Source organism: Onychostruthus taczanowskii, unplaced genomic scaffold, assembly GCF_017590055.1.
Source record: "Onychostruthus taczanowskii isolate IOZ18803 unplaced genomic scaffold, ASM1759005v1 scaffold1, whole genome shotgun sequence".
Lineage (NCBI taxonomy): Eukaryota > Metazoa > Chordata > Aves > Passeriformes > Passeridae > Onychostruthus > Onychostruthus taczanowskii.
This window is the reverse complement of record NW_024496525.1, coordinates 32,652,659-32,665,544: the sequence shown is the minus strand read 5'-3', so window position 1 is coordinate 32,665,544 and position 12,886 is coordinate 32,652,659. Positions and strand designations below refer to the sequence as shown.

The 12,886-nt window shown below is 47.4% G+C and overlaps 1 protein-coding gene across 1 annotated transcript; it reads right to left on the bottom strand.

The window, feature by feature from the left end:
- Positions 1-2,143: 2,143 nt before the first annotated feature.
- On the bottom strand, positions 2,144-5,245 carry ZBTB42 (zinc finger and BTB domain containing 42). The gene is made up of 2 exons (XM_041401965.1): positions 4,981-5,245; positions 2,144-3,619 (listed from the first exon to the last, which is right to left on the bottom strand). Exon 2 carries the CDS (start codon positions 3,603-3,605, stop codon positions 2,178-2,180), a length of 1,428 nt encoding a protein of 475 aa, XP_041257899.1. The 5' UTR covers positions 3,606-3,619; positions 4,981-5,245; the 3' UTR covers positions 2,144-2,177.
- Between the last annotated feature and the right edge of the window lie 7,641 nt (positions 5,246-12,886).

Sequence of the window (12,886 nt, the reverse complement as noted above, 5' to 3'; positions counted from 1 at the left end):
AAAACCCATTGTTATAAAATTTAAAGTGTAAATTAACTAGTTTTGAAATAGATTAACAGTAATAATTCCACTTCAAAAACAAAACAAAAAAAAATCTAATAAATACTATATCAAGTATCTTCAGGAGAAAAAAATAACTTAATTTTAGTAGAAAGAAAAATAACTTAATTTTACTAGATTTTGTTCAGTGCTATTTCCAATCACAGCAAAAATAAAAAAGGAAAAAAAAAAGAAAAAACTGATTAAGTAGAATAAGACCACAGTACCAAAGCCACTTATGTTCAAGATACAGTACTCTCCCACAACTTTCATATGTAACAGGTTCAGCAAAAATATTTTACAGTTGAGAAATTAAACTGAAAACAAACCCCAAAACTATAAATAAAAGCAAAATTTCACATTACATGTACATTCATAGTTTAAGAGATGAATAATAAGAGGCTGTAACAAGTATATCCTGATTTTCCTTAAAGAGGAAGTACTTATTTAAAAAAAAAAACAAAACCAAAACTCAATCCCATATTATTTATGTAGGTAGTGCTCAGTTTTAGGACCAGAGGGGGAAAGGCATTGGGAAGTTTTTTCTTCATAAGATGCAATACAGTATTTTAAGCACAACTTTTAAAAATAATCTAACTCAGTGCTTCAAATTCATTTCAAAACACATACTTAAGTTTCACCAAACAACTCCAGGAGTGTCAAGAAAGCTGGTGAAGCAATGCTAATGCAGCAGAAGGATATTCACACCCCTCAGATATTATTATTATTATCTTTCAGTCCCATGTACAGGTACCTTGAATGGGTAATTTGACTGGAAGGGAACAAAGTGATATCCACCAACATGCACAGACCAAATGGTGATCTAATAGGCAAGAAAGTGAATCATCTGGAGTAAAACTGGCTATAGTTACAGGCAGCCTCAATTTACAAATAAACTAAAAAAAAAAAAATAAAAAAATTACCCCCAACAACTTCCCCTGAAAAGGTGGGACTTGGGGAAGAAGTCAGGCCAGGCTTTCCCTCCATCTTCGTGCTGCCTCTCGGGAACACCAGCAATTGCACACAATTTGGCTCAGAGGGAATTGCCAACTTCATAAAAATAAAATAAAATATAATTTCATGCTGCTGGTTTTAGCATGGCAGCAAACTTTTCGGGCAAGACAGGAGGGCATCTCCTAATGCACAAGGCATGAGTCACCTTGAGCTATGAAACCCCAGAAACCTGGTAACAGGATTTGGCCACTTTGTAGCTGCTGTCCCCTCCAGGGTGATGGGATCAGCCTCTGGATGTTGATATGGGAATGAAAATATTCACATATTATACAGTTTTTTTTGTATGTCCTAGCGTGCATCCTTCAACATTTAGGGAGTGAATACGCTGCAGACAGAAAGTGTTTTTCCATCCACATTTTATGCTCAAAAGCAGCTTTTCAGCAGGTCAGCCCAGTGAGGAGGATGGGTGGGAAAGGAAAATTGAAGTCAAGTCCCAAGGCAAAAACTTCTCATTTAGATTTTAGGACCAACTAACTGCAGAACAGTATTAATGGAATAAAGAGAATAAAAAATGACCAGTACCAAAGATGCAGCCAGAAATCCTCAACCCCTTTAAAATTTGGGCCAATTCGATGTCTCATCTAGCTCTATAAAATAAAAGTACATTTGTGCACTCTGTAATGTGCGGACAGGTTTCTCTACACCAAAATGTATTTAAATCATAGTTCATCTCTTCAGATGTTTCTCTGCAACAGACAGAGGGCATTTGGGGAGCTTAATGGAAGCCAAATTTTTCTCCAGAATGTGCTGAAAATCTTTTTTCAAAAAAAAAAAGGTTAAAAAAAAAAAGGAAAAGAAAACCCAAACCAAGAAAACCCTGACCACAAAGCAAGTACTTCCAGTGTGAAAACTGATGCTAAATCATTGCAGAATTACTTAAGATCATTTCACATTAATAATGTAACATGGGTGCACAAGAGAAGACCTAAAGGACTGTGCTAGGAAGGGAGGGTGGCAGGGGAAGGGGGGAGATGGAGAGGTGGAAGGATTGCATTAAAAGGCCTCTGGAGTGTATACCTCTGCATCTTTTAAAGATCATATACCTGAAGTGAATATCACCAAAACAAAATAAAGAGAAGAGAAAAAAAAAAACAACAAACTAAACAAAAGAAAAGTCACACATCTCAAACAACCAAGGACTTTACAAGGCCACAATGAAATTTGCGGATATGTCTGTACAGATCCCCGGACTGCGTGAAGCGTCTCTCGCACCACTTGCACCCGTGCGGTTTCTCCCGGGTGTGCACGACCGCGTGGCGGCTGAGGTTGTGGGAATACTGGAAGCTCTTCCCGCACTGGCCGCAGGTGTAGGGCTTCTCCCCCGAGTGAGTCCTCTCGTGCCTCTTTAGCGTGTACATGCAGGAAAAAGTCTTTCCGCAGAGGGTGCAAGTGGGGACCGACCCGTCGGGGGACAGGCGGGTCCGGGAGCCGTCCTTGTCACGGAAGTGAGAGCTCAGGTGCAGCTGGAGGATGTGCGGGCTCGGGAACACCTTGCTACAGAGGGGACAAATGCAGATATGCCCAGGAGGCACGAGGACGCCCGAGGAGATGTCCGACGAATCCATGTCGTCCTCGCTCTCGTCTCGCTCTTGATCTATATCCTCCTCTCGGGCATGAGAGCTGCCATTCCCCGCGAACATGTGTCCTAACCCTGTCACTAGGCTTTTGGCTGAATTCCCAAAATGCTGACTCTCTGGACTCCTGGCTTCGCTGTCCTCCTGATCTGACAGCAAGTCTTGTTCATCTTTAACAAGTGGCTCGGTACCCTGCTGCTGGCTGTCGGAAGCCAGCTGTCCAAAGACATAGGAGGGGTGTAAGGAATCTCTCCCCGGCACGGGCTTGAAAGACAAATCCAGCGCGCAGTCCACATCACTCGAAGCCAGGGGATGGTTAACAGACCTTTGGGACAAAGGTCCTGTGGAACTATTGACATTAGCCTTTGTTTTTCCAGCTGCTGCGGCGCACGGTTCTGCCTCTGTCGGCACAGAGCTGACACTTATATGATCAGAGGACCAGGCGGGGTGACTGCTGACCTTTTCTTTGCCTGCTGCTCTCTCGTATTCTGCAACGCTGAATTTTTGTTTGTTTCCTGGGTCAAACTCGTGGACCAGGGGCACTCCGGCGTCTAGAAAATGCTCCGCTTTCTCCAAACTCGCCGCCTCATCATTAATCTTCTCTTCCGAACATAATTCTTTATCTTTCAACTTGCCCTTGCAGACTTTCACAATGTCATACATGTGAAGGTAGCTCGCCGCAGCCAGCACATCTTCCACTGGGAGACTGTTGAATTCCAGCTTTCCCTCGTACATGAATTCGAGCAGCAGGCTGAAGGCAGGGGCTGTGACAATGTCACTGTTCAGATGCACAATATCCCTTTTGTCTAACTGGTCCCTGTAGAAAAGATGGAAGTACATACTGCAAGAGGCAAGAACGGCTCTGTGAGCTCTGAATTGAGCTTCTCCAACTAAAACAGTACAGTCACACAGGAAGCCCTGGTGACGCTGCTGACTCAGACACTGCAGCAACTGGCGGCTATGGTCTGGAAACTCCATTCTTCCTTCATAACCTGTTCAAAACAGGAAAAACTTGAATGCTACTGTAAACTAAAGCCTCCTAGCAGCTGTAACAAACAGATCGGCTTTTTGGTAACCCAAGCCAAAGAAACAGCCTTGGAGATAACATTTACTGTTAATTGTCTGTAATAGTTTTATTAAGGGGGGGGAGGAAAAAAAAAAACCACCAACACAACATGTTTCTCATCCTTTCGCACCTGCTCCGAACAGGAAAAACTTGATTGTAAGTAAACAAAAGCTAGTAAAGCAGCAGCCCCTCCAACCTTTGTTTCTCCCACTAAGCACTTTAATAAAATTATGCAGAGGACAGCGCGCACACACACCCCCGAAAAGAAAAAAAGCATCAACTCCCAGGCTGTCTTCCCAGCAACGCTAACTTGGGGCATCTTTTAATAAAGCATATTCCCCGCGTCACGCACGCACACACACACACACACACGCACATTTAAACTTTATCCTCAGTCGTTATGCACCGAATCACAACAAAACAGCGGCGGCTGGCGCTGGGGGAGCGGCGGCTCTGCGGGGAGGGGGGCGAGAGGCCCCGGCCCCCGCACGCGAAAAGAGCGGGGGGGGATAAAGGGGGGAGGAAAAAAAAAGTTTCCCTTGAAGTTATTAAAAGGCAAGGAGGAAAATAAGCGGCGGAAGGCCGGCGGGAGGGCAGCTCCGAGGCTGCAGCCGGCTGCGTGCCGCGGCCAGGCGCTTACCTTCCGCGGGGCGCGGCGGGGCCGGCCGCGGGCGCGGAGCCGGGCGGGCAGGAGGGAGCGCGGTGCGAGTGCGACCGAGGCGCGGCGGGAGGGAGGGAGGGGGAGAGAGAGAGAGGCAGGCGGGAGGGAGGAGGAGGGAGGGAAGGAGGAGTGCTCGGTTTGCTAATTACACCGCAAGCTGGAGAGTCAGCTGCTCTGACTTCACTGCGATGGAAATGCTACCTCCAGCTGTGCGCCTTTTAATGCCATATGTTACTCCAAATCTCGCTACCAGCCAACCACAGCTTGCTGCCTTTTAAAGTTCCAGCAGCCCCATTTATAGCCCGCGATTAAATCCCACAAACTTGCCCCGAGCCCGCCCCCCCCTCCTCCGACACTCTCGCCACCACCAGCCCCCAGCCCGGACCCCACCTCCCGCCGCAAAGTTGCTCCCCGCAGCCCGCCGCTGTGACCTTCGCCGGTGCCCGGCTCCGCGCAGCGCTGGGGGGGCCGGCGAGGGGAAGCACGGCGGAGCCGCTTCTGGGATCTCCCCCCTTCACAGCCGCGCTCCCCAACTTTGCGGGGAGGACTTTCCCCCGCCGGGGTGTGGCGTGGCGGCGAGTTCCCCCCGCGCGTCCCCGCTCCGCGGGTCTCCGCGCGTTACTCACCGGCGGGCGGCGGCGGCGCTCGGCGTCCGCATGTGCGCGGCGGCGGCGCGGGCGCTCCGCGGGCGCGGCGCGGGGCTGTGGCGGAGCAGGTTGCTGGCCGGCCGCTCTCGCGATACTTTCGCTGCTGCGAGCCGCGGGTGCGGGCGAGGGTGCGGTGGCGAGCGGCCGTGTCCCCGTCTGGAGCACACAATGGCCCCGCCGCCCCGGCCAGCCCCGCCGCCGCCGGCCGGTGCGCGCTGCCGGCTGCGCCCTCCCCCTCGCCGCCGCCTCCTCCTCCTCCTCCTCCTCCTCCTGCTGCTGCTGCCGCTGCTGCCGCCCTCCCCTCCTGGCCGCTGCATTGGCAGCGCCGCCGTCCCGCTCCCAACTCCGCTGCGCCGCCGCGGACAGGGCGCGCCCGCCCGCCCGCTGCAGCCCGACGTGCCGCGGAGCGCGGGGCCGGGGCAGCGCGGCCGCGGGGCTGAGGCGAGGGGCGCGGCGCTGCCCCCCCGGCACATACACACACACACACACACATTCACACCCCGCGTCTGTCTGTAGTTGCGCGCCAGCTGATAAATACCAAATGCCGACGGATTTTTCAAGATGACCTTTTCGATAGTTGATTTGAATTTTAAATTTTAATTAGCTGTAATCGCATCAGAAGTGAGCGCCCTGCGAAGAGCGGGCGCGGGGCTCCCGCCGGGGCTCCCACCCCGGTCGGACCCGGCAGACGCGGCCGAAAGCCGCGGGAAGCTGCGGCCGCCCGAGCCCCGGTGCCGCTGCGGCCCCGCGGGGAGCTGCCCGGGATGCCGCGGCTCCGGCTCGTCCCAGAGCCCCGGGGCTGCAGCAGCGCCCGAGGGGAGGCACGGGGCTGTGATTGAGGCTCCGGGTCGAGGTGGATGTTGACGTTTTTGAGGGATGAATGTGAGAGTGCTGGTGGGAAAGGAGGGGTGGAGGGGTCGCGGAGCACCGGGGGCACTTCGGAGCTCCCCTGCGAATGCCGTGCGTGGTGCCAGCTGGAGTCTCCAGACTGTGCTCTAGTCTCCAACAAGTACAGCAGGAAAACTCCTTTCCCTTCCCTTCCTCTAGGTTGCTTTGCCTAGATTGTAATATCTGCAAAATACCAACTTTTTTTTTTTTTCAATTAATCCATTTTCCCTACATTTTTCTACAATGGTAGCATTACCACCTTGAAACATCAGGTTTAATTTGGTTTTAATCTAACTTAATTTGGATCTCTGATATATTAAGGGTCTTTGTCACAGGAGCTGGGGTCTGCATCGCCCACACCACTTTTCTTCCACAAACCTCAACTATTTAACTCCATTGGCAGTGAATGCCAGGATATTTGGGTGAGTTTGAGCATTAATGATTGCGTTGTCACAAAGCCCTTCTCAGAGCAACATTATTTGGTAATACTGTCAGATGTAAGGTTCAAATTGGAAAACTCCAGCTCAGAATGTAGAGGTGCCCAGCTTCAGTGAAAGAGTTAAAGGTCCTGGGGTTAAATCTGTCACCATTCTGTAAAGCTTAGAGCTTTATCTGTTTGTCCACCACGGCAGACAGGACTGGGGAGCTCTGTCCATTAAAGACAGTGTCATCCTGCAGTCACAGCCTGCGTAGGCTCCACCAAAACTGGAGCAATTTCTTCCTCAAAATGCAAGTGCAGTCTCCATGAAGTTACTTGGTGGATTTGCTAAGTTGTGGAGTTTTGTTGTCTTTATACATTGGAAATGTTAGGCAGAATTTCGTACTTGTATGAATTAGGCTTCTTGTCAGAAATACCTTGTTTTGTGAAAGTAATAATTCATGTTATCCTCTCCCATTTAATAAATAAATTGACAAAAAAACAAGACTATAAAAAGAACCCAGGTCTTAATTCCTATTTGGGTGCTGCAAGGTAGGTGTAATTGTCTACAATCTAGCAGTGTCTTATTTTTAAGAAGCCACTTACAATTTCACAGTAAGTCTGTGGTCATTATCAAGTTTGAGTGTCAGAAAATACAACAGCATTCCCATTTCCTCTAAGTATCCATTTGGCATGTTGCTGGCTTGCTTTTTCAGGACTCAGACATACTATACTCACCTTCACACCAAGGCAACGCTGGGTACAATACAGGTGTTGTACTGATTTAGCTAGGGCTGTATAAAATACTGGTAGTACAACTTGCTAATGTAAACAAGCACAAAGTCATTACTGGAAGCAAGGCAACAGGAAGAACTGCCCCAGAAACTTTATTCTGAGAGCTCCTGCATTTCTGACTGCCCTCGTGAGAGCAAGACAGGGTGAGAAACTATCTGCTTTCCTCTCCCTGGCCCCTGAGCCCTTCTCAGGCTGAGGGCTCCCCTCCCACCAAGCCCAGAGAAGGCTCTGTTTTCAGTCCTTCCTCAGTGGAGCAGAGCCAGGCAGAGCTGCTTGGCCAATACAGAGCTTTGTGACTGCTGCCTGTGCTCGGAGGAGATCACAACCACCGTGCCACCAAACAGCAGGATGGCTGGATGTGGATGGGGACTGATGGAAGGGCTGTTGGGAGTGACTGTGTTGGGCATCCTTGTGCGTTCCTGGGTCTGGCTAAAACTCTCCTGGGCTCCAAGAAGCCTTTTGCTGCCTATGGAGCTTTCCAGAGTTGAGCAGAAAGCCCAGCTTTAGGGCAGAGAGAGTAAAAATCAGTAGTGCTGGCAGGGCTTCCACTTGCCAGGCAAGGCTAGCCCTGCTCCTGGTTGTTTTTGCTGCCTGGACACCAGCCAAAGCCCACAGAAATTAGTAGAAAAACCAACTGGATCAGGTCCATAAAGCCTGAGGACTCGCTTCCATTCTTACCCCTTTGATCCAACAAGAGTAGGTATTTACTGAGTGGGGCCTCTCTAGCCCTCTTTGTTGGCCAGATGCAGAAGTGGTAGCAACAGGTTTTTCATGTGATTTAATCGTTTTCTCTCTCACCACATTGGGCAGAAGCCTCTTTGTGTTTGTTTCTACATGATTTCAGTGCTTTTATGTCATTTTTTTTTTTTAATAGGACATCTTCTTTGTTATAGTCCAGTTGTATTTCAGAGGGAGAGTCAGGGCCTGAGACTGTCTAATACTTGCAGGATTGAAGCTATTTTAAGTGCATTGGTCATAGTGAGGTTTATTTGCAGAAGTTCTTCCAAACTTTTTCAAAGGCTGTTTCATCCCTTGCAGACAGCAGTGAGCGTTAGAAGGACAGAATGCTTCATTCTCTCCTCTGAAACAGGGAGGAATTTAACCCCCAAAAGATGCAGAGGTGCTGGTGGTAAGACAAGGAGCTGCCCTTGGCATCCACGGGACTTCCCCAATTAGCAATCTCCTCCAGCACTTACCCTGCAGTCAAATCCAAGGTCAGCATTTGGGGGGTTGCTCAGTTTGCAGTCAAGTCATAGAAGTGGGCACGACTTTCCCAAAGATCTTTTCAAGCATGTCATCCAAGACTCCAGAAAGCATTAACTTGCACTGCTGCCATTCCAGACATTAATCAGAGCATATATTGCAGACAGTCTCCTCAGCAGTGTGCTTATGTGAGTCGTATTTGTTTTATGGCTGTCCTGCTGATTTCTCCCCGATAACGAGACCCTGCGTGTGCTGCAGTATTTGTGAGTATATATTGGAGCAGCCAGGGCCATTGTCAAATCATCCTGTGAAATGGAGAGGCTGGTGGCACTAAGCTGCATGTATAAATTGCATATTGCTCTATTTGCCATAACGTGGCTGTCAATAAGGCTGCATCAATCTAGGAGCACGCATTAAAATCAAAAAGGGCTCTGCAGAGGTATCACTGGCACAGGTCACATTCAACTCTGCAGTGAGAGCTTGCAACATCCCTGTCCGAGCCAGCCAGGCATTTAATATCACACCTGTACCTTGGCTCCCCTGTCAGCATCTGGGAGGCAGCTTTCACTCAGTTATTCATCTTCCATAGTTTCACTCAGCTTGTCTAACCCTTAGCTTCTGCTTGTTTGGGTTTTTTTACAGTCTGCTGTGCTCTGTTTTTCTAGAAATGGTAAATGAAGGTACCTTTTCAGCCTTTATAAAGCCATTGCTTTTTCAGTAAAGAGAGCACGCTTCTTGCTTTGCAATGGTGAAGGGAATTTGCGTGGCATTGACAAGGCACACTCTTCTTTCAGAGTTTTTTTCCTCTTTCACTCTTTTTCGTCACCCTGGCAACTGTATTTTAACAATGTTTGCGTTTTCTTTGCCAAATTAATTTTAAAATTCAAATAAAATTAAGCAGGTTCCTTCCTTTTTAATATTGTTTTATTTATTTATCAATGCCCAAGAAGGAACTTGAGAACCCACACTATAAAATAACAGGTGTATAGAAGTTTTGTAGCAGGATATATAGAGAAGGACAGTCAAAGACCATAAATATCAGTGGACAGTAAGAGACAAAATTGGTGTCTGCTTTGGGACCAGACATAAAATTTATCAGACCCAGACAAAGGTCTTTAAATCAGAACCTGCTGTATCCTCAATAAGGGTAGTGTAGAGTCCAGTGTAGAGTTACTAATTTCTTATTAAAGGAGAGAATTTGATTGGTGTTGCTCTATTTGTAAGCAAATAATGCACCCTGTTAACAATGCACTTTATTTTGGTAACTCCCAGAAGAGGCCTTAATACAGCAGAAGTGTTTTGCTAGATTAGGACTGGGAAATCTCAGGATGAAAATACTTGCTAAGCAAAAAATATAACCTAGAATAAAGGGCTTTCATTCTAAAAATGTTCTCATACAACTTTTGCAGCAGTTCTTCAGAAAACACTTCATCTCAGGACAGATAAGTATTACTACAACTACTGCCTTCAGTAGGCATCTCTGCCTCTACTAAGGCAGAGATCTGCCATATTTATCCCACTATCTGCAAAAGGTCTCTTAAGCAGGATCCATTCCCCTCCTGGGACTTGTGGGGTTGGCAGAACATGTTCTTGGAACAAGTGCTGAGCTCCTCATTAGATAAATCAACAATCTCAGGACATAAAACACTCTGTCTTTTCACACATGTGGGTTATATAATATCAGCCTTCTCTTTTGCTTTTCCATGGGGTTTCCAAATCACCTAGCCTGAGTACAAACAAGCAAGTATCCCAGATGCCTGTTAAAATAAGAAAATCCCAAACATCTCACTTTTCTCCATTGCCCATACTAAACCCTCCCTGTTACACAGTTCAGACTGTCCTTGCTGCGATGCCAGTCGGTGACACCCACTCCTGCCCTCCCAAACACATCCCCCCATAGCTGCAGCAATCACCTCTACTGTTCCTTTATCTTTTTATCAGGTACTGAATCAGAACCAAGCTGCCTGTTCCCACCTCCAAGACCCTCTGTAACTTGGAGTGCTCATGCTGGTAGAATCTTCTAGCCCTATTCCTTACCCTCCTAGGATGTTTTCCTCTTCCCTCACCCTCGTAACGTTTTTGTGCTGGCTCCTTCAGCAAAGGCAAGTCCTGCTCTTTGCCATGCCTCAACCTTGCCTTGATGTGGCTCACAATGTAGTCAGAGGAGCTGGGATGAAGATTTTGGTGACACTGGTAGGAAGGATTTTGGGGTGACCCAGGGAGCTCTGTGCAGAGAGAAGCTGGGCCCAAAGGGCTGTCTCTGCTTGACTCCTTAGGGAGCCTGAATTCCAAACCTGTGCCTCTGAGAGCAGCCCAGCTCCAGGTATGGAGAGAGAAATGGGAGGCTGGGCATGAGGAGAGCAAGACAGACCATTTTTCTAGTCAAAATGAGCTGCTTTTGTCTCAGCTGTACAGTAGCCATCACACTGGTTGCTCCACTTCCCTCTGATGTATTCCAGGTGGAGGGGAAGTCCAGAGAATGTCATGTAAGAAATGCAAATAAAAATGTCTTTCTAGACTTCCTTCTCTTACGTACTGTCTGCCAGAACCTTTGCTCCCCTCTTTTACTGTTTTGCCTATGGATGCATTTTATGCTTTTATGTTGCTCTTCTGGTAAAAGAAGAATTACTTGCTGTGAGTTTACATAACTTGCCTTTTACTGCTCTGGAAATTAATGTGGGACTTCAGTCTTAATTAGACTTTCAGTGTAAGTCCTGCTTTAATGAATCACTGAAAGATGTGAATAACATTAAGCTTCAGAATGTGGCTGCAGAATTGGATACCTGAAGCTGATCACCCCACTGGGTCTGTGGGAGGATGAGCTCTTAGTACCAAGGTGCAGTGAGGGGGAACAGACTCCCTGAAACCTGAGTAAGCTTGAATTTAAATGCAGGTAGACCCCTGCCTGTGGAAGAGTTTTGATTTCAGAGCCTGCACTTGTGCATTTAACACTTTTCTCCTGCATCATGGCTTCCCAACAAAGCAACAGACTTCACTGCATCAGGAAGTTCAGGCTGCAGTCTGAGATCCAGGCTATCACCTTACTGAGCTCCTCTTGCAACACAGCAGCCAGCCTGAGCTCCACCTGCACCCAGGGAGGAGAAGGATTTCAGTAGTTTGCTCTGGGAAATAAAGTGGGATGGTAGAGATGTCAGAAAATGTACAAAGCCTTAGGAAACAAATACCGGCTTGTTAAGATATACTCCCGATGTTTTGGCAAAGTGTCTGTCTCATCTGCTGAACCTGGGGACACTTGCTAAAGAGCAAAAGACACTCAGCACCACACTTATCCTGGAGGCCAGCCCATAGCAGTTAATAAGTGAAAGGAACAACCTGGAATGGTGATCACCTGCCGGGGACCTGCAGGTGTCACTGCTAGGATGGCACCTGGTCACAGCACGGTGGGATGAAGGGAGCACTGCCGTGGAAATGGTGCTGGTGTCCATTTGCAGACAAAAAGGGGTTTTGTAGAAGCTGGCACGACAATGAAAGGCTCCTTTGCAGCGGACAGAGAAGGGGCCAAACTAAAAGTAAAACTAAATGGACTGGGAGTGTTGCAGAAGTAGCAGTGGTTCAAAACCCTGTGATTTTTACCTTTTTTGTCTGACCTTCATGACCCAGAATTGATGATGTGCCTAGGGGGTCCTCTGGGCTGGGGTGGCTGTAGGACCCAAGGTTTCTGTAGCCAGCAGTGTACACGGTGTGATGTGCTGCTGCTCATGCCTGCCTTTAATTCCATAGTCCAAAAGGCTAAGTACTTACTTTCAGCTGAGTGAAGTAGAGATAGCCTCCAGCTCTAGTCCAGAGCAATGTTCAAACTACACCTTTGTAATCAGGATACTCTCAGGCTCTCTGCTGCATCTTAGTGATGAATATGGGAGAGGATTTGTGACTACATACATTTAGACCAGACTCCTAAGAAGGCAGGGACAGAAAAGGAAAACAGAGGTCCTTTTAAGATCAGTTCTAACAAAAATATAGTTAAAGTGTTTTGTGGGGTTTTGTTTTGTTTTGTTTTGTTTTGTTTTTTGGGGTTTTTTTTAAATTTGGTTATTGAGAGTTACCTGAATTCCCCCAGCTCTCCAGCACTACATTTGATGTGGAGTCAATATTGAGATCAGCTCTGATGGAGAAGCTGAAATCCAAACAATTTCTCTCGTCTAATTTGCAGATCAGATTGCCCATTTGATTCATGTGTACAGGTAAGGTGGGTAAAAGTAGCAAAATTTATATAGAGCAGGGATGAGAAAGAAAGGAATTGCAAGGTAAATGATGTTTGGAATTGTAGGGAACTCTGGGGAAATAAGCAAACACCAAGAAACAGTGAAAGGAGAAAAATGGCAAAAAAAGAATAAATTTTATTTACTGGGAAAATAAGATGGGTAAAGGCTAAATCCCACATTCCTTTATTCATGCAAGGATTCCTGTTGACTTAAATAGTTGTGTGGAAGTATTTCTCTGGGTAAAGGATTTGTTGGACTGTGTTCAAAACCAGGTTAAGGTTGATGTTTTCACAGAGGCGTCAGTCTTTCGTGTGCCACCCTGGGCAGTAAACGACAGCCACGGGACACGTCTTACAGG